Source organism: Hipposideros armiger, unplaced genomic scaffold (assembly GCF_001890085.2).
Source record: "Hipposideros armiger isolate ML-2016 unplaced genomic scaffold, ASM189008v1 scaffold_10, whole genome shotgun sequence".
In the NCBI taxonomy this organism is placed as follows: domain Eukaryota; kingdom Metazoa; phylum Chordata; class Mammalia; order Chiroptera; family Hipposideridae; genus Hipposideros; species Hipposideros armiger.
The window spans coordinates 6,119,886-6,147,824 of NW_017731360.1; the positions used below are offsets into that span (position 1 = coordinate 6,119,886).

General features: G+C 42.7%; 2 protein-coding genes across 4 annotated transcripts in view; one reads left to right on the plus strand and one right to left on the minus strand.

The window, feature by feature from the left end:
- Nucleotides 1-14,384, plus strand: SYNC (syncoilin, intermediate filament protein). 3 transcript variants are annotated; one of them, XM_019659322.1, is made up of 5 exons: nt 1-502; nt 4,425-5,718; nt 11,608-11,732; nt 11,920-11,996; nt 13,085-14,384. In XM_019659322.1, exons 1-5 carry the CDS (start codon nt 450-452, stop codon nt 13,093-13,095), a joined length of 1,560 nt encoding a protein of 519 aa, XP_019514867.1. In that variant the 5' UTR covers nt 1-449; the 3' UTR covers nt 13,096-14,384. The 3 variants fall into 3 exon arrangements, with proteins under 3 accessions (XP_019514867.1, XP_019514861.1, XP_019514852.1); XM_019659316.1 differs by having other exon boundaries at nt 2-502; nt 11,920-14,384; XM_019659307.1 differs by having other exon boundaries at nt 3-502; nt 11,608-11,996.
- Nucleotides 14,240-27,939, minus strand: part of RBBP4 (RB binding protein 4, chromatin remodeling factor) — a 21,807-nt gene continuing 8,107 nt past the window's right edge. The window contains exons 4-12 of the mRNA XM_019659334.1: nt 22,262-22,435; nt 21,814-21,929; nt 21,537-21,697; nt 21,307-21,433; nt 21,091-21,168; nt 19,233-19,309; nt 19,076-19,133; nt 18,875-18,985; nt 14,240-15,216 (exon numbers count right to left, since the gene is read on the minus strand). Coding sequence (XP_019514879.1) covers nt 15,151-15,216; nt 18,875-18,985; nt 19,076-19,133; nt 19,233-19,309; nt 21,091-21,168; nt 21,307-21,433; nt 21,537-21,697; nt 21,814-21,929; nt 22,262-22,435 — 968 coding nt within the window. The 3' untranslated portion in view covers nt 14,240-15,150. The remainder of the gene's footprint in view (nt 15,217-18,874; nt 18,986-19,075; nt 19,134-19,232; nt 19,310-21,090; nt 21,169-21,306; nt 21,434-21,536; nt 21,698-21,813; nt 21,930-22,261; nt 22,436-27,939) is intronic.

A 27,939-nucleotide genomic window follows, 5' to 3' on the forward strand; every position in this document is an offset into this window, starting at 1 on the left:
TGCCGACATTCCCAAACGGGCGTGCTGGGTTCCTCTAAGTCCTCCCCCCAAACCCTGCCCCCTCTCCCCGGCCAGCCAAGCAGGGAAAGTGCTCTTCTGGGGCTGCAGAGCCGCCCTCCTCTCCTGCCCCCAGGAACTGGGACCCTTAAGGGAAGGGTGGAGAGAAAGAAGGTTCGGGAAGATCTCGGGGCTGGCTAGTTTTGGAGACGCCGATAACCATCCCCCACCCCCCACCCCCAGGTTGGTCCCGGGAGGGGCGGCCTCTCTCCGCCCCCGGGCGGCGCGGCCGGCTCCCTCCTCCCGCGGGCAGGAGCCCCGGCCAAGTGGGCGCGCCTGCCGGGGGCCGGGATCCGGTGTCTGCTGCAGCTGGCAGTGCGGCGGGCGCGGAGCTGACGGCCGGCGGGGCCGCCTATTAATAACGCGGCCACCCAGCTCGGGGTCGCGCAACCATGGCCAGCCCGGAGCCCCGGCGTGGCGGGAACGGCACCGCCCAGGCCGCGAGGTAGGACAGTCCAGGGCCCGCGTGGCTGGCCCCTGTGGGAAGGGGGTGCTGGACGGATTCCCTTCCCCCACGCGTCAGCACCTTTGGTGGGTGTAGTGGTCCAGCTGGGGTGCAGCAAGGGGCGGAGCCACCCGGTGAAGGGAGTGGGGGAGTCCTGGCTCAGGGATCTGGCACCTCCGTTTGTCTGTGGATTTTTATAATACCCCCTCCCCTCTCACGGCCGTGTGAGAATTAACCCTTTCAGACCAGTGGCCATCAGTCATCAAATGCCATTTGGCCCATAGTGGCCAAAGACTCCACTTGTTTCTTTCAATCCTCACCCTAAATGCAACTGGAGATGGACGCCTCTAGTTGCTGAATTGCTGTGTGGAAGATACTTGGTGCAAGGTTGGGCATCTGCCAGCTTGGAGTTAAGAGTCTGTTCAGGCAGCTTGTTTTCTGCTGCCTGGGGCCTGGGAGGGGTGGTGGTGGCAGGGTCTACTATCCTAGATCAGCAGGAGGGCCTTGGCTGGCCAGTGGCCCTGGAGGGAGGCCCTCCCACATCCATCCACATTCTTGGCTTACCACTGATTAGAGGTGAGGGACCTGTGGCTGAGGGACCTGAGGCTAGCAGGGAGTATTTCTGCCCCAGGTCAGACTGTAGTCCTGGACTTCCCCAGTATACCAAGAGGTGGAAGTGCCAATACACACACCGGGCACCCCTTCACTGTCACACAGGACACAAACCTGAGCATAGTCTTACCCATACACTCACCTGTACTGCCATATACACATACGGGTATACAGAGTCAGACACACACCAAGTCATGCCTGCACAGTGTCACAGACAATCCCAGCTATAGCCTTGATGGATAGAGTTGGGAGCTGCTGGAGTCCTCTAGGGACAGGGACAGAATGGCAGAGTCAGGCTACTTGGTGCCCAAGGAAGCCTGAGGTCAGGGATCCCAGCTGAGCTGGCTTCCTTGTCCCTGGGCCTCCCTTCTTTCCCCCAGCTCCTTAGAGAGAGGGAACTGTATGAGGACAGCATCTAGCAGAGGCCTGGCATTGTGGGTGGGGTGACTGAGGCAACAGGGTTGTGTGGTAACAGTACCACCTAGAAGTCAGGATGCTTCCAGTTTTGCCATTCAACCTTGGGCAAGTTTCTTCCTTGGATCTCAGTCAGTTTCTGCCTGCCTTCCTTCTACACAGCCCCCACCCTGGGATACAGAGAGAATAAGAACTGTACTTGTCCTTAAGAAACTATCAGGGGAGACAGACACATGGCACTTCTATAAAACAAAGCACTAAGTGCAAAGAGGAACTACATACGAAGTGCCTTGAGAACGCAAGAATGGGGGTTGTCTGGGAAATACTTCACAGAGGAGATGGACTTTAGCAGGGCTTAAAGGATGAGCAGAAATTCGTTAGGTAAGTAGATATGTGAGTAAATACATTTTGAAGGCTCTAGTATACCTGCCTTCGTTTTACCTCTTTTAGACCTCATGCCTATTCTAAGAGGAAAGTGGTCAAAAGGAGCTCTGGCTCTGGAGTGGAACCTCAAGTGAGTTATTTATTTTGTGCTTTGGTTTCCTTATCTATAAAATGGGGATAAGAAATGAGCATCCTATAAACGAATATTAATGTAAAATGCTTAGAATACTGCCTTGAACAGTTACATCATTCCAGGGTGGAGGACCCAGCAGGAGCATGATGGGAGGGCTGTCTGCTGGGCAAGCAGGAACTCTGTTGAGGACCAGAGTGGGTCTGGCTGGCTGAGCAGGCGCATCCTTCCTGGCACTAGGAGCTCTACCTGTCCAGGACTGTCTCTAGTCAGGTGGTGTACAATGAGCTGTATTTTCTCAGCTGGATCCTTTAGACATTGTAGCCTAGGAGTTTGTTGGGAACCTGGAGTTAAGATACAGTCTGTTCCGGATTGTCAAGCATTGGGTGGGTTGTGGGGGAGTAATGTGAGATGAGGCTGCAAAGGTATGTTGGGGCCACCTCTTCAAAGACCTTGAATCTCTGCTAAGCAGTGGCTATCTGTGGGTGACGTGAGCAACATGGTTTGCTTTATGTTATAGCAAGCTGTGGCACTGTAGAGCATAGAATGAGATGGGGAGAAGGAAGAAGGCCCATTGGAAGGCTGGTACAAAAGTGCAGGTGAGAGCTGATGACTTGGACTAGGGCCCTGGCAGTGGATGAAGAGTGGGTGGGGATTGGAGACTTTCGGAGATAGGAGGGTCAGTTCTCATTGAGTTGGCTCTATAGGGGAGGGAAACAGCTGTTTAAAGATTTCTTGCCTCATCAGCTTGATGTACGGTGATGTGTTTCTCTGAGATGGACAATACAGGTGCAGTAAGCTCAGGGAGAAGAATAATTAGGGGTCAGTTGAGTTTGAGTATGAAGCAACACCTGGTGAAGATATCTAAGAAACTCTTCCTCTCTGATAAAGTGATGTGAATGGACTCAGTGACTGTTGAGGTTGTCTTCAAACTTTAGGTTTTAAAGCGGGTGCTGAGTTGAATAAGACCAGTGATGCCTGGGGTCTGGTGGAGCCATACTTTTGTAGTTTCCAGAGGGCCAACATGAGAAAACAGAAAGGGAAGGCAGGGATTCCTGGGATGTTAGAGGGGAGGACAGAGTATTACAATGATTTCATGTACAAATAATCTTTATCGAAAACTTGGAGTTAAGATATAGAGTTTAAAACCTAGACACAAGTAGGCCTTTTCAAGACAGATCAATAAAATTCTTTGCTACGTGGGGCTTTTCATTTATACTTTATATCTAAAAATGTTTCTTGAAATCTACTCAAATTTAGCCTGTTTTATAGCTGATGCATATTGAATAGGAGTTTCCTTGAGTGAATTATTTAACCTCTTTTAACCTCAGTTTTTGATCGGTAAAATGTGGATAATAAATGTAACTACCGCATAGAATTATTAAGAGTTGATATACGTAAAGCTATTAGAACAGGGCCTGGCACATATAAGACATTTGTAAACATAATAATTATTATTATTTCCATGGTATTTTATATTTTCAAAGAATTACTCAGAGATCCAAGGTAGATAAGTTGTGGTTGAAACAGGAAAGACCAAGGCCACTTGTGGGCCAAAGAAGCAGGGGGGTATTCCTTAACAGGAACTGATTAAGCTAGCGGGCGATGGGCAGCTGGGTTAAGGGGCTCATCTGTTAGAATCACAGAATCTTAACTCAAAAGCCTGTACAGGTTAGAAGGAATGGGCCAATTCTAACAAGATGAATAAGTTTTACAGGAACAAGAAATGTGATTTAAAAGCACTTGGGGTGAAAAAGCCTTAAGGATTTTCATCAAACTCAGCATTTGTCAAGAAAATGGTGGAGCTGCCCTATATGCTAACGGAATCTTAGATGCATCAATAGGAGTACAGTGTCAGAGATTCACTGCTCAGAGCACACCTGGATATTGCTTCCAGTACCCATCCCCAAGGGACAGTGACAGTTTGGAGCCTGAGCAGAGAGAAGTGCCCCAAATTAAGAGAGCACTAGAAACCTTGGCATGCATGGAGTAATAGAAAGATAACTTAGTTCTCTTTAAGTGTTTAAAGATTTTATATGGAAGAGAAAGAAGAATCAAGTCCTGGTAAAAATTGCAGGGAAGGTTTTACCTCAGCACTAGAATTTTCTTATGATAATGGAACAAATAGTGGTGGCTTCGGTGTGAGTTTCCTGTCCTTGATGGTATGTAAGCAGAAACTAGACATTGACATCATGGGGATGTTGTCAGGGGATCTAAGCAATGGGCTGTGTGGGAATAGATCAATGGAGGGAAAGGCGCAGACAAGTGCCCTTTGTGGTGTGAGAACCTGATATAATCTAGGCCTTTGTGGCCTAATGGCTCCAGTCATGAACCATTCTGGGATTGTGTCTGCCCTCTCACGTTAAGGCATTTCTCTTTCAGGAAAACAAGAGCAGAGGCCAGTTCTCCTGCTCAAGAGGAGGAGCACTCTGAATCCCTGGATGAGGCGGGGACCTTGAATCCAGAAACCACTCTGTCTTTGGAGGGGACCTGGAACGTAGAGGACATTCTCTTTCTGGGGGACCCAGGTGGTTTTGATGACACACTGTATGTGGAAGAGACTGAGAATCCCGAGGAGATGCTGTATATTGAGGAGACAGGGCAGCCAGATAAGACCCTGTACGTGGAGGAGGCTGTGACGCCAGAGGAGACGAGGCACGTGGAGGAGGCTGTGACGCCAGAGGAGACGCGGCACGTGGAGGAGGCTGTGACGCCTGAGGAGACGCGGCACGTGGAGGAGGCTGTGACGCCGGAGGAGACGCGGCACGTGGAGGAGGCTGTGACACCGGAGGAGATGCGGCACGTGGAGGAGGCTGTGACGCCGGAGGAGACCACAAGCCCAGAGCAGGTGGTTTGTGGGGGAGAGATGGTCATGAGCGAGGAGAAACCTAACCCTGAGGAGAGCCTCAGAGCTGCTCCTAGTCCCAGCACAGAGGAGAGCCTGAGCATAGAAGACCTGGAATTGCTTGAGGGGCGTTTTCAGGAATGTGTCCAAGCTGTGGCCCAGCTGGAAGAGGAGAGGGATCAGCTCATCCATGAGCTTGTGTTGCTCAGGGAACCAGCTCTACAGGAGGTGCAACAAGTCCATCAGGACATCCAAGCTGCCTACAAACTGCATGCCCAGGCAGAGCTGGAGAGGGACGGGCTAAGGGAGGAGATCCGGCTGGTCAAGCAGAAGCTGTTCAAGGTGACGAAGGAATGTGTGGCCTACCAATATCAGCTGGAGTGCCGCCGGCAGGACGTGGCCCAATTTGCTGATTTCAGGGAAGTGCTGACTGCTCGGGCAGCCCAGCTCTCGGAGGAAGTAGCCCAGATCCGGGATGCCTATCAGAAGCACAAGGAGCAGTTACGGCAACAACTAGAAGCGCCTCCAAGCCAGAGGGACGGACACTTCCTGCAGGAGAGCCGGCGGCTTTCTGCTCAGTTTGAGAACCTCATGGCAGAGAGCCGCCAGGGCCTGGAGGAAGAGTATGAGCCCCAGCTGCTGCGACTCCTAGAGAGGAAAGAAGCCGCAGCTAAAGCTCTACAGAAAACCCAGGCCGAGATCCAGGAGATGAAGGAGGCTCTGAGACCCCTGCAAGCAGAGGCCCGGCAGCTCCACCTGCAAAACAGGAACCTGGAGGACCAGCTCACACTTGTGAAGCAAAAACGAGACGAGGAAGTGCAGCAGTACAGGGTAGGCTCATTGGGCATGAAAGGAAGTGCGGTCTTGTAGCCTGGGTAAGGAAAAAGTGACCGGAGTCAAATTATCTTTAGGGCTGAAGGATAGACACCGTCGTGCTTAGGAAGAAAAACTTATTTTGGGGAGCCATTCACTCACTTCTTTACTCCGTTCTTCATTTCATTCATTCAGGTTGTACTAGGGGCTAAAAATTATCTGTACTCTTAGTTTACACATTTACACCAATTATCTCATTTGATCCTCTCATTAATCCTCCACGTTATTATTTTTTTTTATAGGAGGAGGAAACTGAAGCTCAGTGAGCCAGAGTAATTTGAACCCTGGTCTGAGCAACCCCCAATGTCAGTGCTCTTTTCATGGCACAATTTTGAATTTTAAGTGACTCACACCTGGGCTTATAGAGAGCAGCAGGGAATGAGGCTCAGTGAATGCATTCATTCTCTCCCCTACCCCCATACTGATCTTCACCTATCTGATCTCTGCCTGGAAGTTTTCCAGACTTAAAACTGGGATGCAATCTATAAATCTCTATTCTTCATTTTCCTTTTTTGTGCATTTGTCACCATTTCACTTGTATTCAAGTTATTTCTGATTGTGAGCCAGCTTTTTTTTTTTTTTAAGATTTTATTGGGGAATTGGGGGAGGGGAACAGTGTTGGGGAATCAGGGAAGGGGAACAGACAAGTTGCTGTCCTTTTGTTCTTCAGTCTAGTTGTGGAGGACGTCGCTTCACTGGCCTGTGTTGGTATTGTGATCATTGCGCTCTTCCTGGGTGAGGCAGTCAGTAGCTGGCCATTGGATGGCCGCTTATAGCGGCCCACTGCAGCAGGGGCTGCAGACTACACCATCGCCGATGACTCACTCACCACAACCCAGCTTCAGGTCGAGCTGTTGTTCACCATCCCAGCTGTAGAGGGCGCAGCGTCACTGGCCCTCATGTGGGATCCGAACCAGGGCCCTGCTGCTCAGTGCTGGCGTCCCAAGCCAACTCTTAACCAACGTGCCACTCGGCCAGTCCAAGTGTGAGCCTGTTTTAATCCCTTTATAGAACAGTAGGCTATAAATATTAAGTGAATAAACAATGTGTGTCTCTCCCACATTGTGAGCTTTGAGAGGATAGGGAGTATGTTTTATTTATTTCTGACACTCAGGCTCAGAGTTCACATCAGTTAAATCCTGACTTAAGTGCTGCTGGGCACTATGAGACTACAGTGTGGTGCCTTTCAGAGCAGTATTTATGTCTTTTGAATCACATGTTCCTTTGAGTAACTTAAAAATCTCATGCTTTCACAGAGCTTTTGATACATCCTTAAGAACATGTCTTCTGTCGAAAATGGCTTCACTTCACTCAAGATTTTGTCAAGCTTTCTGTAGCTTGTATTATGAAAACAGTAGGGGTTTTTTTTGTTATAATATTGAATGTTTTCAAACTGTGCATACGTGTACTATCCTTGCCCCCTCCCATTGCTTTTTTTTATTGGTTCACAATCTAATGAAAGGGCACTGGCACAAATACTATCCTTAATAGCTTATACTCAGACATTACATTAATAATAGTAATGTAGCATGTGATTTAAGAGAGGTGCAGATAAGAGTGCTATGGGGTAATGGGATTATTTTTTAGCCATGGGTTAAATCAAGAGAACCTTTCATGGAAGAAGAGGTTATATGAGCTAGGTATTGAAATACAGCCAAGATCGGGACCAGTGCTGTTCAAAATGCAAGCCACATATATAACTTAAAATTTTCTAATAGCCACATTAAAAATGTAGAGAAATAGATGAAGGTAATTTTAATATATTTTATTTAGCCCAACATATCCAAAATATAATTAGTAACTTGGCTACATGTGAAAGGTGAAAAGCTGAAAGGTAAGTTGAACTGTAAAGACAGGTTGAGGCAGATCACATTGGATTTTGAAATCCAAACAAGGGAGTTTGGACTTTATTCAGTTTGGACTTTGGTCAGTTGCATCATTAAAGGTATTTAATCAAGGGAGTAATATGATTGTCCCTCTACTTTTAGAAAAAGTACTGGTGGCAGTGTGTAAAATGGGCTTGAGACTAAGAGGCAGGGGGCTAATTAGGAAGCTACTGTAGGTAAGAGGCAAAAATGGTAGTGGGAATAAAAGGAAGGATGCAAGAACAAATGCAGGATACATTTGACCATTGAATGACTGGGGCAGAGAGGTAAGAAGTCAAAGAGGATCTTGAGAGTTCTGGCAAGGCTAACTAGGATGGTGGTGCCATAAATGGGAATTGTCTGGATTGGTTTTCTGACTAGTACTAGAGTTGTAAAATTTTCTCCCCGGTGATTTTCATCACTGTACTGGGTTTGTTTCAGACTTGATTTTAGTTTTCCACAATCATTCTATGAAAAAACCCTCTTGATGAGTGTCTCCTTTTGCTATACCATAATTAAAGTAGGAATCAAGGTCTGAGGGAGCTAATTCTTCTTTCTGAAAATGGCTTCCTAACTATTTGCCAAAGGTCATTTATGGCACCTGATTACTTTCCAAGGGTACACTTCACTCCTACAATTGTAAACTTTGCCTTTGATCACCATCATCTATTCATTCAACAAATATTTCTAAGTGCCTCCTTACTATGTGCCAGGCATGAGCTCTGTGCTGGCCAGAGGTGAGAAATGGGGCGGGGGAGGGGTTCCTACCCACAAACACTTTACAGTCCGGGAAGGACACCAGATAAAATGAACATATTTCATAAAATCTAAGACACTTGATTTTCTGATGCATCCTGATCTGTTAAAATGTGAAAGCCTTAAAATCAATGTATTGTATTAACGAAGCAGGTGTAATTACCCGACTGGGAAACAAGGGGGAAATTTCATAAGAGGATTAACAATAGCTAGCATGTACTTCAAATTCTTCACATGTAATAATTCATATAATCCTTACCTCTTTGAGATAGGTAAGAACTAATGCCATCATTTGAAAAATGAGAAAACAGGTGAGACAAGAGAGTTGTCATTTGTCCAGGATTACACAGCTAGGAAATGATGGAAGGATAGAACCCTGCACAGTCTAGCTGAAGTCTACACTCAACTACTACAAGGTGCCTGAGCTGAGCCTTGAATGAATCCATTGGGTAAACAGAAAGGCATTCCAAGCATTGAAAACAATTTATACAAAATAATGAAAACACAAAAAAGACGTATTATGGGAAGTGTTGAGTGGCTGGATCATAAGGAATGTGAGAAGCACAGTGATGAGGCTGGAGAGGTAGATGGGGACCAGACTGTAAAGGGCTTTATGTAATCTTTAGGTAAGTGGTTTTAAAAAAAAGTTTTCTCCAAAGGCAGACCCCTTTTCCCAAAACAAAAATTTAAATGGAATGCCAATTATATAACAGGTAAAAGTGGAGTTACTTTCTAATTAAGAGTGGCAACACCACTCCATTTTGGCTGAGTCTTGGGGCTTCATGGGCAAAAGTTTAAAGACCACTAAAGAGCCTACATATATGCAAGCAAAAAAGCAGTTAAAAAATATGAGCTTTAAGCCTATGGCAAATCCTGGCTCTACCACATCCTAACTGGGAAACCGAACAAATTACTTAACCCCTTTGGCTCTGCTCCCATATGTAATACACATCACAGAGCCGCTGCAAGGAATGAACTATGTCAAGCACTTGCAATGGTGCCTGGCACATAGATATTACTCTTGAAAGTGGCAGTGTGGTGGGTATATTGAAAAAGCCTGAAAGACCATAGACCTTAGGAGGTAAAATGAGTAAGATATGGTGACTGGTTGCAGTGGGTAGGGTGAGGAATTTGCTGAGAATTATGTTTTTATTATTTATTTTTAAAAAGATTTTATTGGGGAATTGGAACATTGTTTTTCCAGGACCCATCAACTCCAAGTCAAGTCGTTGTCCTTCAATCTTAGTTGTGGAGGGCGCAGCTCAGCTCCAAGTCGAGTCACCACTTTCAATCTATAATTGCAGGGGGTGGCTCAGCCTACCATCCCATGTGGGAGTGGAACTGGCAACCTTGTTAAGAGGCATGTGCTCTCACCAGCTGAGCCATCCAGTAGCTCAGCTCAGGCACAGCTCACTGGCCCACGTGGGAATCAACTGGCAACCCTGTTGCTCAGAGCTTGCACTCTAACCAACTGCACCACCCGGCTGGCCCGAGAATGTTTTTAACTTGGAATTGGTAGATTGCTAATGCTGAAATATGGAATATGCCTACTATCTGCATGTTTCATATCAGAGAGCATTGTGTAGGGTGCTAGATGTACTAATAACCAGGAACCTTCAATATGGTTGGGAGTTAGATATGAATTTAAAAGATAAATAGTAACGTAACACAGCAGATGCTGTCTAGGTGACACACGTGCGAGAAGCAAAGGCACAGACATCTGAGTCGGTCAGGCTAGAGCACCACTAACAGAAGTATCATGCAAGCCACAGATGTCATTTAAAATTTCTAGTAGCCACACTAGAAAAGGTAAGGAACAGGTGAAATATTTTTATTTAACCCAGCGTATAAAAATATTTCAACAAGTAATCAGCATCAAAATTTGAAGTATTTTTTGTGCCAAGTCTTAGAAATCTGTTTATCTTACATTTGTATCACATCTCAACTTGGACTAGCTGTATTTCAAGTACTCAATAGCCACATGTGGCTACTGACTTCATACCTGACAGTGCAGGTTAGAAGAAACTGTTCATGTGGAGGTTCTAGTTAGAGGTAGGGGTCAAATTAGAGGGGGTCTGAATGTCAGACCAAAGAAAGTGGACAGCCTTTGAAAGATTGAGATGACGAAGCAGTTTTTAGAAGATTAATCTAGTGGTGCTGCACAGGATTGAGACTGGAGATTGTCCTGAATGCGTCAAGGTAGCAGTACCTCCTTCATTCTGTGCCAGTTCGCGTCAGACCACTGATGGTGTACACTGCCTTCCCAAGCGTGTACCTTTGTGCCTCACCAAAGTAGCAGGTTAGTGGGGTTTGGGAAATTGGGGCACAGAGGTATGCAGATGCTTCCCTTCAGATGACCGGCTCTTAGATGGCAAGGCTGCATCTCTGTGTGGTGCCAGAGCATAGCTAGGCACTAAAAAAAGGTCTTTTGACAATGTTTATGTAAGTGGAGATTCAGCCAGAGTATCAAACGTTGCAGATTGATGTGCTATGGGTCTGTCAAGGATGACTCAGAGAACAAATTATTTAGATCCTTTTAATAGCATGTACACAAACTGGATTCCTTAGTATTCTTCAAAATCGGAGGTGAAATCATTGCCCCTTTAAAATATGCCTTCCAACTTCAAGTCTCCTTCCCAACTCCCTTCTGCTTCCTAAGGATCATGCCAGCTAGCAACTAAGCCTGACTGATTTGCTGACATCTTCCTTACCTCATGCCTCAGGCATTAATCCAAGGCAGACAATTTACAGACTGCATCCAGCCTGGTTTTGGCAGAACGGGAAATGGACAGTTATCTGAAAGCTCCTGAGGGCCTCCAGGGCATAGCACCTTCTTCCAACTAAACATTTTGAACAAATTCAGTCTTAATGGAAACAAACTTGCACAAAGAGCAAAAGGTCTATAAAATTCTCAGCTCACCATCGAGAGGATCAAAATCCTCCCCAATACTTCTTAAAATTGTGAAACTAAAAAGTGCCTCTGAGTACCTGTCCACCCCTTGCAATATTCTATTAAGAAGTAAGCTGTGGATAACAGACAAGACTCCTTTCAGGTCACTATCTTCAAAAGGAATGTCACTTTGTCAAAACATAGCCTCGTGAATGTTTCTCAACCTCAATACTGCTATGAAGATTAAACAATATACAAGAAAGTGCTTTGTAAACTATAATGTACAATGTTATATTTTTGTTTGACTCATTAGAAATGTTCTTGGCCCTCATGCAGGAACAGCTGGAGGAAATGGAAGAACGACAGAGGCAGTTAAGAAGTGGGGTGCAACTCCAGCAACGGAAGAACAAAGAGATGGAGCAGCTAAGGATCAGCCTTGCTAAAGAGCTCTCCACTTATAAGTCAGTTTTTGCTGCTACCCAAATCTCAACTAACTGGCTGGAGGGGATGGTGGGAAGGGCAGATGCTGTTTGGGAAATTTTCACTTACAACAGTGAAGAAGAAGAAGAAAAAAAAATATTTTGGGAAATGATTTTCAAATTGTGCTCATCCATGAACAGATGGAAAATGGTTCTTTTTTTTTTAAAGGGCTATGCAATCCAAAAACCTGGAACAGGCTAACGCTCCCACTTCTCAGGCAGGTGGAATCGAGACACAGTCCCAAGGTGATCCTTGTGGGTACAAAAGTGTGTTTGCGTTGTTGTTTTCTTAACAATACTAATGCCTTAAAAGAATTTAAATGTGTGTCTAATGACAAGTAAGTCATTTAGGGATAACAGATACCTCCAAATCGCCTGGTTCAAGTATTCAGGGTTCATTTGGAATGTTTCAGTTTCTGGTAGGAATCAAAACATGCCCTAATTATCATCAGGAATTCTGTAACGGGATAAAACATCTATCTAGGCTCTGTGCATTCTTACTTTCCTCCCCCTATTTTACCCCATCTGCTATTCAGTTTCCTTAGAATAGCAGACAGTAGTTATGCTACCTAATTCAGACTATGACCTAAAGGGGCAAAAGAAGGCTAAATTAATCTGTAACAGTAATACAAAAAAAGCTGAAGAGGGTGTTATTTATAGGCTGAGGGACAAGGTTATTGCTTAAGATGTGAAAACAAGCAACACACCTGTCCATTGATTTCTTTATATACCAGTATGTTCTTATATTCAAGTTCTAGATTCTCTTGGATAAAGAAATTAAAGCTAGAGAAGGTCTCTGTCAAGTTGTATGCTAGCCAGACGCCCATAAATTTTATTCTTAATTTCCTAATCTTACATCTTGGACACAAAATCACAAATAACTACTATAACTGATGCTATTTCTAACTCACTAGGACTGGACTGTGTTTTTATCCAGGCATAACTGATTACGCTGATTGGGAGATTACTAGAACCTTGTAATTGAGGAAAATGATCTGCTAAACACCTCTGCATGGATCAGATTAAAAGTACAATAGGGAAAAGGCAATGATTCAAAGAAACCAAGCTACTGAATTTCAGGCATTGTAATACCTTTGTAAACTTAACCTGGACAGAGAAAATTTTAGCTAACCCCTCCCCATCATCACATCACTTACCATTGTTTTACAAATAGGAGGCACCCAAACATGCTAGGGGATCATGTGTAAATCAGTCTAGCAATCCCTCCGACAAAGCCCGCACTAAACTTCAGAATTTCACTGTTATAAACATTATACTGTATTATTTCAAGTTGAAGAAAGTATAAACAATTCTTTTTTCTCTCAACCTTACAGGGGCTGTTTAGAAACATATGGCCGAATCTGTAACCCAGAAACCACCAAAAAAACTTCTTAGCCAAGGATCACCAAGTACCCTTTGGACACACTTTTTTTCCAGAGAAGGGAGTGCCAGGGACTTGGCAAGCAATTCATCTTGGGAAAGTTACAAATACTGGCTGACCTGTTTAAAAAGATTCTAGGGCTGGCTGGAGGCAGAACACCATCGGTCAGCTCTTAGCGGGATTGTATTTCAGACTGCTGGTACTGATTTCAACAAACAGAGGAACAGAAAAATGAGCCTCCTATCCTCCAGCGGCAACCCTCACATGCAGTTAAGGATGAATGTATGGACACACCTTGAAGTGATGTGAAGAATGTATCTTGCCGTGTGTTGACCTAAACCAAAAACACTTTTTGGAGCACAGGTGGGGTAAAAAAGGCAGCCAATTTTCATTTAAATGGGTTTACAATTTGAATTCTTTTGTGAAATGAGTGTTGGACTTTAAATGAATCCTTTTACAAAGTTTGCTTTTCTTGAAATCTATGCTCATAGTTTACTCTTGTATCAAGATAATTTTCACTATACTCTAAAAGGAACCCATCCAGAGTTGAACCTAGCGATTAAGGATACTGCTTTCCCTGAAGATCATACCTTATGAAAATGATTTTGGGTCAGTATGATCTACTCAGTTAAACTGAGTGATTGGCAAAGAACCGGGCAGTTTACCTGGTTATGGCACTTGGTACACAGGCTTTCAAGTGCCTATTATGTCTAACTTCTAAGTATAGGCCCCAGTGAAAAACATACTGGAGAGATTTAAACTCTTTGAGAAAAGGTTCAAACACCTTTTCCAAATTTAAATTTTGCCTTAAAATCTGCCACATTGCCTTTGACATTCTTGCAAGTCCATGTATTACAGTTCTCTAGGGACAGACTTCAAAAGGATGTTATTTTATCAAAGATTAATCTGTGCACCTCTGATTCCGTGTTTTGTCTTTTACTTTCCCTGGAAAGGAGTAAAGCTCTTTTCTATAGCTCTGGGTCTATTATATTTAAATCTGTTCTTGATAGTCAGAGACTACAGAAAATAACTGTCATCCAAAGAATTCTAGAAGCCAGACTGGTGTTTGATTGATATTATATACTAAATAAAACCCATCAGCATGGGGTTATGTAGAAAAGCAATTTATTCCATTATAAGCACTTACACAGTTAGTCATGGAGAGTAACAGGCCTGCTGGTGAACAGGTCACCCAAAATAGAGATGGTATCAAACTAGTGGTCAAGGACTAACTCCTAAAAAAAAAAAAAAAAGCAACTCTTATCCAGGATTAATTTAATTTTAAAAACAAATACAGGCTATCAATTCACTCTGCTCAACTTAACTGGACAGTTTACCTGTGGTATAACTGTCAGGTAAAAACATACATCTTTACAACTTGGTGGTCCCAAGTTCTTTTAAAAAACCATTTCACAGAAAGGAAAGAAATAATATGAAAACAGCTCAAGAAATACACTAACAAGCAAAAATATATGGGAAAGAAGAACACGTAGCTTTGACTTAACTCAAGAAACTGAGGAGACTGGTCTACATAGGAAAATGTGCATCCTGGAAAGTCAGGTGTAAAGATTTTAGAATAGGAATTTATGACTTGAAATCTCCCCTATTTCCTGAATAAGAATGACATTTTGCAGTACTCATACTTCATGGCTCAGACACCTACCTCACTTGGCTCTATTCCTTCCTTACTTCTAGTCTTTAAAGAGTTTGAAAAACTTGGGGATATAAGAAGAAAAATAAAATAACCACACACAATATTCCCCTTTCGGTGGCTACTTTAGATCTCTGTTACTAGAAAATTCCTGAAGAAAATTTCAATATAAGTCGGTGGCTTTACTGAATCAAGTCCCCCAGTTAATAATTAGAAAACACCCTCCATTTGGGTTAACAGCACTGTTGATGGTACCTATTATAGAGGGATAGCTGAACAAAGTCTGTGTCTCAAAACCAGTGTTAAATCAATCTCAGGGCTGAGAGGAAAAAAAGGGGAGTCTAAAATCACAAGAAGTGCAGACATATCTAAGACCCTTGTCCTTCTGGATCCACGCTTCCTTCAGGGTCTTCATCATTATAAATGTTCTCTGCCTGCCCAAAAACAAGAAAAAGAGAAAAGGGGATTTAGTAAACATGAAGGCAAGTTCTTGAAGTAAGGTTTCAAAAACAGATTAGGCCAGAGAGACAGATTATGGGCCATATAGTCTCTGTTGCAACTATTCAACTCTGCAATTGTTGGGTGAGAGCAGCAACAGACACTCTGCAAACAAATGGGAATGGTGTTCTAATAAACACGGACAGCTGGCTCACAGGCTAACCCCTGGGTTAGAACATTCCCACAAAACTGAAGTATGATTATTGTTTGTCTTGATAATCAACCTTCTTTGAGTCCTTTAGCCAGACATTATTCATAAGAGTCAAAAAGTAAAACAACACAGGGTCGGCCAAGTGGCTCAGTTGTTTAAGAGCTCGCTCAAGAGTGCGAGCTCTGAGCAACAGTGGTTCAAGTCCAGGCCCAACCTGAGCTGCTGCTGAGCTGCCAACAGGTGGCAGGAAGGCTCAGCAAGAACAATAACAAAAGGGCCGGCTGAGTGGCTCAGTTGGTTAAAAGCTTGCTCAAAGGTTTGAGCTCTGAGCAATAGCGGTTCGAGTCCAGCCGGAGTTGAGCTGCCGCTGAGCTGCCAACAGGTGGCAGGATGGCTCAGCTAAAAAAAACAAAAAAACAACACAAATGTCCATCGATTGATAAGTAGATAAAAAACGGATATATCCATACAATGGAATATTATTTGGCAGTAAAAATGAAGCCACTAGCCTATTGTATGATTTTATTTATATACAATGTCCAGAATAGGCAAATTCACAGAGAAAGTAGATTGGTGGTTGCCTAGTGCTGGGTAGTCTGGAGGAAAACGGAGCGATGGCTAATGGGTGGTTATGGGATGGGGTTTCTTTTTGGCATTAATTGACTGTGAATGTACTAAAAATCACTGAATTGTGCATAAGAAAAGAGAAACCCCACCCTCTACCTAAACCATTATGTTCCAAATCTCAATTTAAAAATATTTTAAAAAGAAAACTGCTCTTGCATAAAATAAACTCTACTTCTATTTCTTGATGAAATACCTGTTTCCAAAGGCATAATGTTAACTACCAAAATCACTTCCATGTGGGTAAAATTTACTGTTCTTATCATCTACTATGCACAAATCACTAGGTTAAGCACTACACAGGATGAGAGACTTGTCTTCAAAGAAACTGTGATCTGACTGTAAGGAAATGCACACAATTGTGTGATGTTTTCTGACAATGAAATGTGTAGTGTCTGTTTCCCTGACACCAATTCTCTGACACCAACTGGGTGTCCAACTATTTAACTCAATCCTGATACGATCAAGAGGTAGCTAATATCAGATTCCACAGGTCTAAGGAATGTGACTAAGGCTCGGTCTCACAAGAGACTTCAGAGGCCAGTGATGAGCCCTGACAACCTGCTACCTGGGTACTTCTGTCCAACTTGTTGGCTTTAAGCTTGGGGGTTCCCCAAACCCCCCTATCAGCTTGATACTTTGCTGAACTGACTCACTGAACCCAGGAAAATGCTTTATTTACTATTACTGGTTTAATGTAAAGGTTAGAACTCAGGAACAGCCACATGGAAGCGATGCATAGGGCAAGATGGGGAGGTAGCACAGAGCTTCCATGTCCCCTCTGGGTGGCATCAATGTTATTTACCAACCCGGAAGCTCATCAAATCAGATTTTTATAGAGCTTTCCCAAGAGTCTTTTATAGAGCTCAATCCCTGTTATCTGCGGGTGATTGGAACCTCAAGTTCCAACTTTCCAATCAAATGTTTGGTCTTTCTGGAGACCAGCCCCATTCTGAGGCTGTATCCAGGGGGCCCTTAAGTCACCTCCTTAGCCTAAACTCAGGTGGGGCCAAAAAGGGAATCCTTATAAATAGCAAGAGACTTCTTGTAGTAACTATTATGGTGTCATATGGGTACTAGACTTATCAGGATGATCATTTTGTAAGTTACATAAATGTCTAATCACTATGTTGTATACCTGAAGCTAATATAATATTTTATGTCAACTGTAATTGAAAAATAGTAAGACTCCTACCACTCAGGAAATCCTAAGGGTTTTAGGAACTCTGTGACAGGAACCTGAACAAAGACCAAATATTTACTTCTTATACCACAATTCTAAAAAAAACCACACAAACTGAGTAACGTAGAACCTGGCCTGGAGGTGATGGCCTTGAAGGTGACGTATGTAGTTCAATCTCCTACAAAACTCCCACGGCAATTACTAAAATACCTTTGAGAGGTTATTCAAGGCAGCCCATTTCACCTTTCTGTTATAAGTCTTAACTTCTTATATTAATTTTCTGGGGTGTGTATAATAAGGAAAAAGTTGAGTTGGATTTTCTGTTTATACATGCAACACATCTGTGAAGGGTATAAAGAAGAAATCAATAGCTCCCTAAATGTATCAACCATATTTTGGCAAACAGACTTCTAAATAAATACTTACATATAATTAAACATAAGACTAGATATACATCATTTTATCTACCGAGGGATTCCACCATGCTATTCTGCAATCTGCTTTTTCCCTACTTATCAGTAAGTCATGACTATCTTATAAAAGCAAGCATCCTTCTTTTTGACACATACTATTCCAAAGTATGGATATCGTGTATAATTTGTTAATCTCATAGGCCACAAATACGTTTTTCCTCATGTCGAGCCAAAGACCCCCCCCCCCCGGAGTTTATTCCTGGCTCTAGATCTACCCCTAGACACCAAAAGTTTCTTCTGAATTATTTTCATTTATCAGGCTACCATTATTCAAAAGTTATGCAATAACTTTTTTTTTAATTGTGGTAAAATACACAGAACATAAAATGTACTTTTTAAATATACAGCTCAGTGGCAATAAATTTATTCACCTTGTGTGCAACCACCACCACCACCACCCATCTCCAGAACGCAACTATTTCTTATATTGTTATATATTAGACATTAGTTATCTTTATTAAATTCCAAGTGCTCTGAAAATTCAATGAAAGGTGATCACCTCCAATTGCAGTATAAAGGTAGGGAATGTTTTTGAAATTCAGTAAGGTTTCATAGAGAAATGGTAGTATTTGATGCTGTGACACTGTGCTGGCATGTTCACAGGTCACTTCAAGGAAATGACCATGCATGCCTAGAGATCCAAATGCTAGCAAAGAGGGAGAAACAGGAGGCAAGCCAAAAATTAGGAGGCTACAACAGTCCAGCAAGTGATAATGAGAATATGACAAAAAACTGGTGTGGAATAGAACCAGGAAAGTTGGGTATGTATTCGTAAGATGAGTATAGACGGAAGAAACATTGCAGAGATAGGCCATATAAAATCTGATAAGTGAACTAGACCTAGAGATGAACAGCAATGGAGAACTCCTGAGTTTTCAAGTCTGGTGAGCTGGGGAAATGCCACAGTCAAAGTCAGGAGGAAAGAGGGATAGGGAGAAGGGGGAAAGAAGAAAAGTTCAGTTTTGTTTAGTTGCATTTGGGATACCAGTGGGATAAGCAGATGAAGGTAAAGAGTAGGCAGTTGAAAATGATAATGTATAGACAAGTACTAAGGTCACACCAGGAGTAAATTGAACAGAGATGCCAGCTGTATTCATGAAGCATAAAAATATGAAGTGATACCACACATTTATTTAACCTCCCCCAAATGACTAAATACTTACCATTTGCCACACTTGCATGATATTGTCTTCTGATACAGAACAGATCACCCAAGGTTCATTGGGATTCCAGGAGAAATCAGATATCTTGGCAGTATGACCACCATGAATAAACTGAAGGAGGGAGAAAAATAAAGACATAAACAAGGAGATAGAGGATACTAAGTTACAGATGATTTCAATTGCTCAATGTTTGTAACATACCAATAACTCCGGTGGTCCATCTTCTGCATCTTCTGGGGATTGTTCCTCTCCAATTTTACTACCATAAAAAGATTTTTAAAAGTTAAATTTATCCTGAGTAATTTTGGAAAGTAGAAACAAACAAACATAACTCCACAAAGAATAAAACAAGACTTACCTTAAATCCCAGACATTCAGTCTGCGATCAGTACCACTGGAAGCCAAAATAGTCTCATTGTGAGGTGACCACTGAACCTACACAGAAGGATGTAGGAAACAGAAAAGGTTTCAGTCAGAAAATTGAGGTAAAAATACCTAAAATTATAAAATTTTTGTAAATAAAAGGGAAGAAGTCAAAGTATTCTAGACACTAAAGTTAAAACTGACAGCTAAAAAAAAAAACCCGACAGCTAGGTAAGATAATTTTTTTTGTATGAAAACAACCCATTATTAGACCTAGAATTATCAGCTTTTGTTCTATTTCATATTTTTGAAGTTCTCATCTATTTATTGTCTAGATCTGGCCTCTAGCCAAATGCCATCAAATTCTGACCTAAGAACTACAGTACAGAATGAACACACACACACACACACACACACACACACACACACACACACGAAAGTTCAAGCTGTTCAGGGTACAGATAAGAGGGCATTAGCATTTAGGGAAGAATTTGGATATCCTCCAGGCAACACCACCCTTACAAGCAAGGACAAAAAGATAAGGTGGAGACAAAATGTTCCTTGGAGTAGGCTGAAAAGTATAAAATAAGGTTGAGACTAAGTGCATACGAGTATGGTCACCTAGAGCCCAGTTCAGATGCCACATTCATACACCAAAATTAATTTTAACCACCCCTTGTAAGACAGGCTAGTTAGTGTAACAATTAGGCAGTTAGGAATTCCCTGGTAGAATGAATAAAAGATAAACATATCTCCAAGGCCTCTGCCCTCAGCCCTGACCCCAAAAGCCACAGCCTTGGGACAATTTACTCCTACCAGAGACATCAATTACATCCTGAGGCAACTAAAACTATTCTAAAAAGCCTCCTCCAGGCTGAAACTGCCAACGAAACAAATCTAACATGTTCAAGCAGACGCCAGTTTTCTTTCCAGATAGGCTAGGAAAAGCATATAAACAGAAGCCTCCCCGCTAGTCAGCGGGCACTCCAGTTTTGGATGCTCCCTCTTTTAGAGCGCTGTATCTTTAGTCTAATAAACTGTCCTTTACCACAAACTTTGCCTCTCTGGGATGTGTCTCCATTCTTCGGTGCTATGAGACCACAAATCCCCGCGTCAATGCACAAATCATCCTGTATCACTAGGTTCTTCTTCTTCTTTTTTTTTTTTTTTAAGCTGAGCCATCCTGTCACCTGTTGGCAGCTCAGTGGCAACTCAGCTCGGGCTGGAAATCGAACCACTGTTGCTCAGAGCTGGCACTCTTGAGCGAGCTCTTAACCAACTGAGCCACTCGGCTGGCCCATCACTAGGTTCTTAACACTTGACAAAACAACCTTTTACTATAGTGATACTAAATGGGCCTTTCCTCACTATAAAGTTTTAAGCTCTCTGACAGCAAAGACTGTAACGCATTTTTCACAGTGACCTTGCAATAAGCTTTGAACACAGTACAATTTCTTGAAATGAGCCAGAGATCTTTGCATGTTAAGAAAGGAGCTAAAGCTGATGACGCAGAAAATATGGAGCCAGTACTTTAGGCTAGAGCTATGAAATCAATACACACGGCAAGCTATAAAGAATAAAGGAATGGGAATACGGGAAGAGACAAGTGTCAGGAACAAGTGTCTGATAAAATAACCAGACACTAGTTTTCTTAATACCTCACCAACGTAGGTGACCAATGGCCAGTTCGAGAATGTATAGAAATATAAAGTAAAAACAATCCCAATACCTACAGAGATTGGCATAGGCACATAGAACATTTCGATTATAGCAGTGGGATAAAGCACAAGCATGCCCACTCACACATCAAGGCCTACCTTTTAAAAAAAATTATCAGCATCAGTTTCTCTTACCTGGAATATTTCATCCTTATGTGATTCAAAGGAATGCAACTTAAGTTTCAGATTTCTCAGATCCCACAAGGCAACAGTCTATGTACAGAAAGGAAAGAGAGCAACCAATATTTTTATGACAAGAAAAAGAAAACCCATAACTAAAAGATCTCTGTGCATTCAAAAGAAGCCAGGGAAATTCACCCTATATTTCCTTTTAAAATAAATCAAACTGACCTTATCAGCTGATCCTGTGGCAAGAATGAACTCACTATAAGGATTGAAAGAAAGGCAGTTCACTTCAGCAGTGTGAGCATCAACTGAGTGGCTTGGTTTGCAAGTATTATTTGAACGAGTATCCCAGCTTTAGTAAAAAAGGAAAAACAGAAAAAAAGCTCAAAATGGGTAACTAAATATAAAACTTAGATAATTTATGAAGAAAAATTTTAAAAATGGATTCTACTCACATCATGAGTTTCTGGTCATCAGCAACTGACCCAAACAGAGACTCATGGAGCAGATGCCAGGAAACATCTTCTACTACTGCTGTATGCCCTGTAAAGATGGTCTTCGCATCCACAACTTTTCCTTCCTTTGGAACAGCACTGATGTCCCATAGGCAGATGGTCTTAAATGTAAAATTAACTATTATAGAAAAGGAAGAGCCTCACTTCCCACACCCCCCAGAAAAGAAACCAACTGATAACTAGCCCAGATTTCCTTCAAAATGGGAAGGATACACACGTGGTCATCTGAAGCACTAAGTAAGTGCCCACTGAGATTTGGGTTCCAAGAGAGCCCATAGCCTTCCTTCTGATGTCCACGGAGACGCAAGTCTGGGTTGCACTCTCCAGAGGGATCTGCAAAGTAAGAGACACATCAAGGCTATCCAGTTCATTGCTTCTTTGGGTCTACTAAGCATAATGGAATTCTGATCACGAGGTCTAAAGCTCTTAATATTTATAAGCCATACAAACCCATTATGACCAAATATATAATGCTTAAGTTGCACTATTATTCTGTTCTATGTAAAGAAGCATTTTTTCACCTAAAGAATGAAGAATATCTATACATATCAATATAAATCAGAAGATGTTAAATTATACAAAGAATAACAAGCAACTAAACTCAGATTGACTGGAGCAATGTATTCCCATAGCAACCCATTATTCGAATCAAAGAGAGCAGGTACCTGGTTTAGAAGGATGTTTTGTATAGTCAAAAACAAGAACATCACTGGATGGTGTCTTTGTTGCAATGATGCAAGGGTTCTGGGGCATGTAACGTGCCCTGTTTACTTCTCCTTCATGGTTGATCTTGATTTCTATTTCTATTTTTCCACTAACAGAGCCAAAACCTCCAAATTCTGTAAACAAGAAAGTAATTGCACATGAGGACTAAGCAAGAGCTACTCTATACATATACATCATTCAAAGTATTACACAGGAAAGGCTTTTTATCAACAAACTGGCATAATACTAGATAGACATAATCTAGACATTTGTTAGCACCATAAAATGTTTTCACACCATTTATTTCATTTGATCACCATAACCCTACATAACAGGGAAGATAGTTATCTCCAAAAATTTCACACATGAAAACAGGAGCTCAGAACTTACACTGAATCCCTATTTTTCTGATTCTTTGTCTAGTACTCTTTCAGGTATTCCTACAATGACTGTAGGTAGTTACATAGCAAATAAGAAGTATCATATTACTATCTAAAAGTAAGGAACACTACTGACTCCACTTTAAAAGTAGGTTCTCAATAAGCAGTTTTCCAACCTCATTTAAAGTACTAAAAAAGTGTGCTAAATAAATAAGATCTAAGTCACTATTCTAATTAATATTATTCAGCATGCTAAATACTGAAGAGTCCCTCTTATACTATTTATTTGACACTCTAGTTTGGAATAACCTTTCTGAAATACTTTCACACCAGTTCCTCTCCCTATACAGTTTCTCTCAGTCCAGTGAGGAAAAACAGAGCCACAACAGCTAGTTCCACTTTCCTAACCCTCACTTATACTTGCCAACCATAGTCCTTGGTTGAAATAAACCAGGTAGGCAAGGACTAGACAAAAACATTTTTTATTCATATTTGACTATTGTATGCCCTTAGAGTTCTTCCAAGTACCATTATAAAATGTGTAACACAGTATTATTTGTGATTATGTAAATCTTGGCAAACAATATGTAAACAAAGGTAGTTAATGATTAGTCAAAGAATTATACAAGACAGTATGATAAGGTACCTAAGAGTCAGACCTTGGCCTAAATGACTCTGCCACTTACTAGCTTGGTGATTTGGGGAAGGCTTTCAATTTCTGAGCCTCAAATACCTTATCCATAAAGTAAAGTTGTGAGAGTAAATGAAAATGCTATTAATAGCACTGTTATACAAGTGTTCTATTTTGAAGGACAAAAATCTTCATAAAGCAAGGACATAGATGGGTGATATGGCTGGCAGGTTAGATAACTTTCAACTTCAAAATAACTTTAAAGAGGCTAAAAATCTGAAAATAAAAGTTCAAAATAAACTCTTTATAAAAAACCACATTAAACAAAAAAATTTTTTTCAAGAACTTTAGACCATGGAGCATTTACAAGGTTAAAAAAAGGCTTGATATGATACATGAGCTCAAGGAACTTTTAGTCCAAACACAGGGAGATAAGCACACTGCTACAGATGACTGTGACATAAAATCATAACCATCGTCAGAAAAGAGATACCAATAACAAGGAAAGAACAATCGCTAGCATGGAGCCCACAGAAAAAGAAGTAATCATTACAGAATGTAGGTTATTTCAGTTTTGGGTACATACACAGAGGGCCTCCCTGGCCAGCCAAATGGCTCAGTTGGTAAAAGCGTGAGCTCTGAACAAGAGGGCCGTTGGTTCGATTCCCACATGCACCAGTAAGCTGCGCCCCCTACTGCTAAGATTGTGAACAACAGCTTGACCCGTAGCTGGGCTGCCGTGAGTGGCCGGCGATGGCATAGGCTGCAGTGAGTGGCTGGCAGCCAGCGTGAACGGCCAGAAGCTGGCAAGAGCTGCCGTGAGCCACCATGAGCGTCCAATGGCCGACGACTGATCTGCCTCCCCCGGGAAGAGCACAGTGATCATAATACCTACATGGGCCAGTGAAGCGGCATCCTCCACAACTAGACTGAAGAACAAAAAGGACAACTTGGCTGTTCCCCTTCCCCAATTCCCCAACACTGTTCTCCCACAAGTCCCCAATAAAATCTTAAAAATGAATCAATAAAATAAACAGAGGGCCTCCCTAACTGTAAAGTACAGCAGTAAGAAATCAGAATAGAAGATTCACAACTGAGGTTTTATGAAAACAAGGATTTATGTATTAAAAAATGAGAAACCCCCTAAGCTGATATGTCAAAGGACAAAGACTGCGGTATCAATGTAGTCACGCGTTGCTTAATGACTAGGATCATTCTGAGACACGTGTCTTTAGGCGATTTCATTATACAAACATCATAAAATGCACTTACACAAACCTAGATGGTATAGCCCAGAGGTCGGCAAACTGCAGCTCAAGAGCCACATGCAGCTCTTTGGGTACGTTCCGTCTCAAAAGTTTGCCGACCCCTGGAAGATCCAATTTTGTCCCTCACAACAATTTAAAAATTATTCGAGAGCCATAACTAATTTTTACAAATAAGGAAAATTTAAAGTAATATTATAAATAAAACTATGATAGCTTTATTTTCATTTTACTTCAGAGCCACATGTATGTAACACAAAGAACCACATGTGGCTCGCGAGCTGCAATTTGCCAACCCCTAGCAGCTCTTTCGTCTCAAAAGTTTGCTGATCCCTGGTCTAGCCTACTGCTCACCTAGGCTAGATGGCATGGCCTATTGCTCCCAGGCTACAAACCAGTACAGCATGTTACTGTGCTGAATACTGTAGGCCAGCGGTTCTCAACCTTTCACAGGGGTCGCCTAAGACCATCGGAAAACACATATTTTCGATGGTCTTAGGAACCGAGACACCGCTCCGCTATCCATCTCCAGGCCCACATGCAGATACGCCCACAAACAAGTACCCGGCAACCCCTGTGAAAGGGTCGTTCAAACCCCAAAGGGGTTGTGACCCACAGGTTGAGAACAGCTGCTGTAGGCAATTGTAACACAATGGTAATTGTGTATCCAAACATGGAAAAGGTAGATACAGTAAAAATACGGCATAAAAGATTAAAAATGGTGTACCTGTATGAGGCATTTACCATAAATGAAGTGTGTAGCACTGGAAGTTGCTCTGGTGAGTCAGCGAAGAAGTGGTAAGTGAATGTGAAGGCCTAGGACATTACTGTTCACTACTGTATACGTTATAAACACTACCTACAAGCCCTCTCCCGCTTCCTTCCAGCAGGGTAAGAAATAGGACATCAAACCCGTCAATGCTGCACAGGAATGAGGGCTGGATTGATTGGAAATAATGAGGAGAACTGGCTGGGTAAAGTGTAGATCACCATTAACAGTGATTGTCAGGAGGGAGTGAAAGGTGAACTGAGGATTAGTTGAAATAAGAAATCAAGACGGAGAGATAAAGGAACACGAGATTGTTATGGCAATGTGGCTTTCGCTATTGCATGCTGGAGTACTGGTCAGATTAAGGAATTTTGGTTTTCATTTAAAACGTTTAACATGGGACCAGCTGAGTGGCGCGTTGGTTAAGAGTTAGCTCGGGACACCAGCTCTGAGCAGCAGGGCCCCGGTTCCGATCCCACATTAGGGCCAGTGACGCTGCACCCTCTACAGCTAAGATGGTGAACAACAGCTCAACCTGGAGCTGGGCTGCTGTGAGGCGATGGTGCAGGCTGCAGTGACTGCCATAAGCTACCCCTGAGTGGCTGGCAGCCAGCGTGAGTGGCCTGGCAGCCAGCATGAGCAACCCACAGTCAGCGTGAGCTGCCAAGAGCCACCGGTGAGTGGCCATCCAGTGGCTGGCGACCCATCTGCCTCATCTGGGAAGAGCGCAATAATACCAACATGGGCCAGTGAAGCAACGTCCTCCACAACTAGACTGAAGAACAAAAGGACAGCAACTTGTCTGTTCCCCTCCCCCTATTCCCCAATAAAATCTTTATGAAAAAAAAAGAAAAAATGTTTAACATGGAGAGGGTATAGAACTGAGGATTCAATATTTTGCCTTTGGAAATTTGTTTTTGTTTCACTGACCCTATCTGGCACAAAGAGCTCTCTCTGCATTGAGCTGACGGAGAAATAAAACTTGTCTATGCTTTACATCATTAGAATCTGAAAATATTTCCAAAGTACAGGGACAGGCTGGCTCCACACTACCACAGGAAGCTTTTACTGAAGTGGCAGTGGCACTGCATACTTGTTAAGGCAGATACTGTGGACCTGTCTCTTTGTACAGGATAAGAATGAACAGCAATAGACTCTGAAGACCATTCAGCTAGATCTGGGAGGGCTGGAGTGCCCTCTATGTAGTGCTGGGGGGACAGGCGCCTCTGTACTGAAACAGGTCAGTGGCCGACTGATTAGGATGTAATCTGTGTACTCAAAATTGAGGCACTGTGGGCCGGCCGAGTGGCGCGATGGTTAAGAACTCGCTTGGGATGCCAGAGGGCCCCGGTTCGGATCCCACATATGAGGGCCAGTGACACTGCCCTCCACAGCTAAGATGCTGAACAACAGCTCAACCTGGAGCTGGGCTGCCGGGAGTCGCTGGCGACGGTGTAGGCTGCAGCCCCTGTGGCAGTGGGTTGCCATGGGCTACCATGTGTAGCCAGCAGCCAGCGTGAGCGGCCAGCAGCCAGCGTGAGCGGCCAGCAGCCGCAGTGAGCGGCCGTCCAGAAGTCGGTGACTGATCTGCCTCGCCAGAGAAGAGCGCAATGATGGTGCCAACTTGGGCCAGTGAAGCAACATCCCCCACAACTAGATTGAAAAACAAAACGACAGCAACTTGTCTGTTCCCCTTTCCCCAATTCCCCAGCACTGTTCCCATCCCCCCAATTCCCCAATAAAAATCTTAAAATAAAACAAAAAAACAATTAGGCCACAACCAAGTTGAGGTGTTTAAAAAAAAAAAAAAATTGAGGCACTGTGAGAGGGAATCTATTGCCAAGCCCCACAGATATTGCTCTCATCAGAGAGAAAAAAAATTCCTCCTGAACCACATTTACTTCCATTTCTTACAGGAAATTCATCTCCATTATGCTCTTATGGGACCACCATCATATATGTGATCTGTCATTACTTGGTGCATGACTGTATAAATAAACTGAATGACTATTAAGGTTTAACTATGTTTTGACTTTGTTTACTTTTCTCTATATAAAACACTATTTAAAAATTGAGGTATACAGGGCGGCCGGTTAGCTCAACTGATTAGAGTGCAGTGCTCATAACACCAAGGTTGCTGGTTTGATCCCCACATGGGTCACTGAGCTGCGCCCTCCACAACTATTGGGTTGTCGGGAAAGTCATGATGCTTTTTTGCATTGAAAAACATAGAAAAATATGTCATGACTTTCCCAACAACCCAATAGATTAAAACAACTACTTGACTTGGAGCTGATGGGTCCTGGAAAAAAACACAGTTCCCCAATAAAAATTTTAAAAAATTGAGGTATAACATAATATAGTAATTGTCTAGTTTGATGAATTTTTACATATGTATACACCAGGGGAACCACCACCCACCAAACAGAGAACATTCTAGCCCCTCAGAAGGCATTCTTGTGTCCCTCCGCAACCAATGCTCCCCCTACAAACTAGGTAACTGGCATTCTGATTTCTATCACATCAAGCCACTTTTTGAGCCCATAAACATTTTGAAACTAAGAAGATAAAGTTTGGGTGCAGGGCTCTGGCA

Excerpts from the sequence above, each read along its gene's own strand:
- SYNC (XM_019659307.1), top strand. The coding sequence starts at position 450 with ATGGCCAGCCCGGAGCCCCGGCGTGGCGGGAACGGCACCGCCCAGGCC. Across the intron at positions 503-4,424 it reads GGCACCGCCCAGGCCGCGAG|GAAAACAAGAGCAGAGGCCA; the intron begins GTAGGACAGTCC and ends TTTCTCTTTCAG. Across the intron at positions 5,719-11,607 it reads AGGAAGTGCAGCAGTACAGG|GAACAGCTGGAGGAAATGGA; the intron begins GTAGGCTCATTG and ends GCCCTCATGCAG.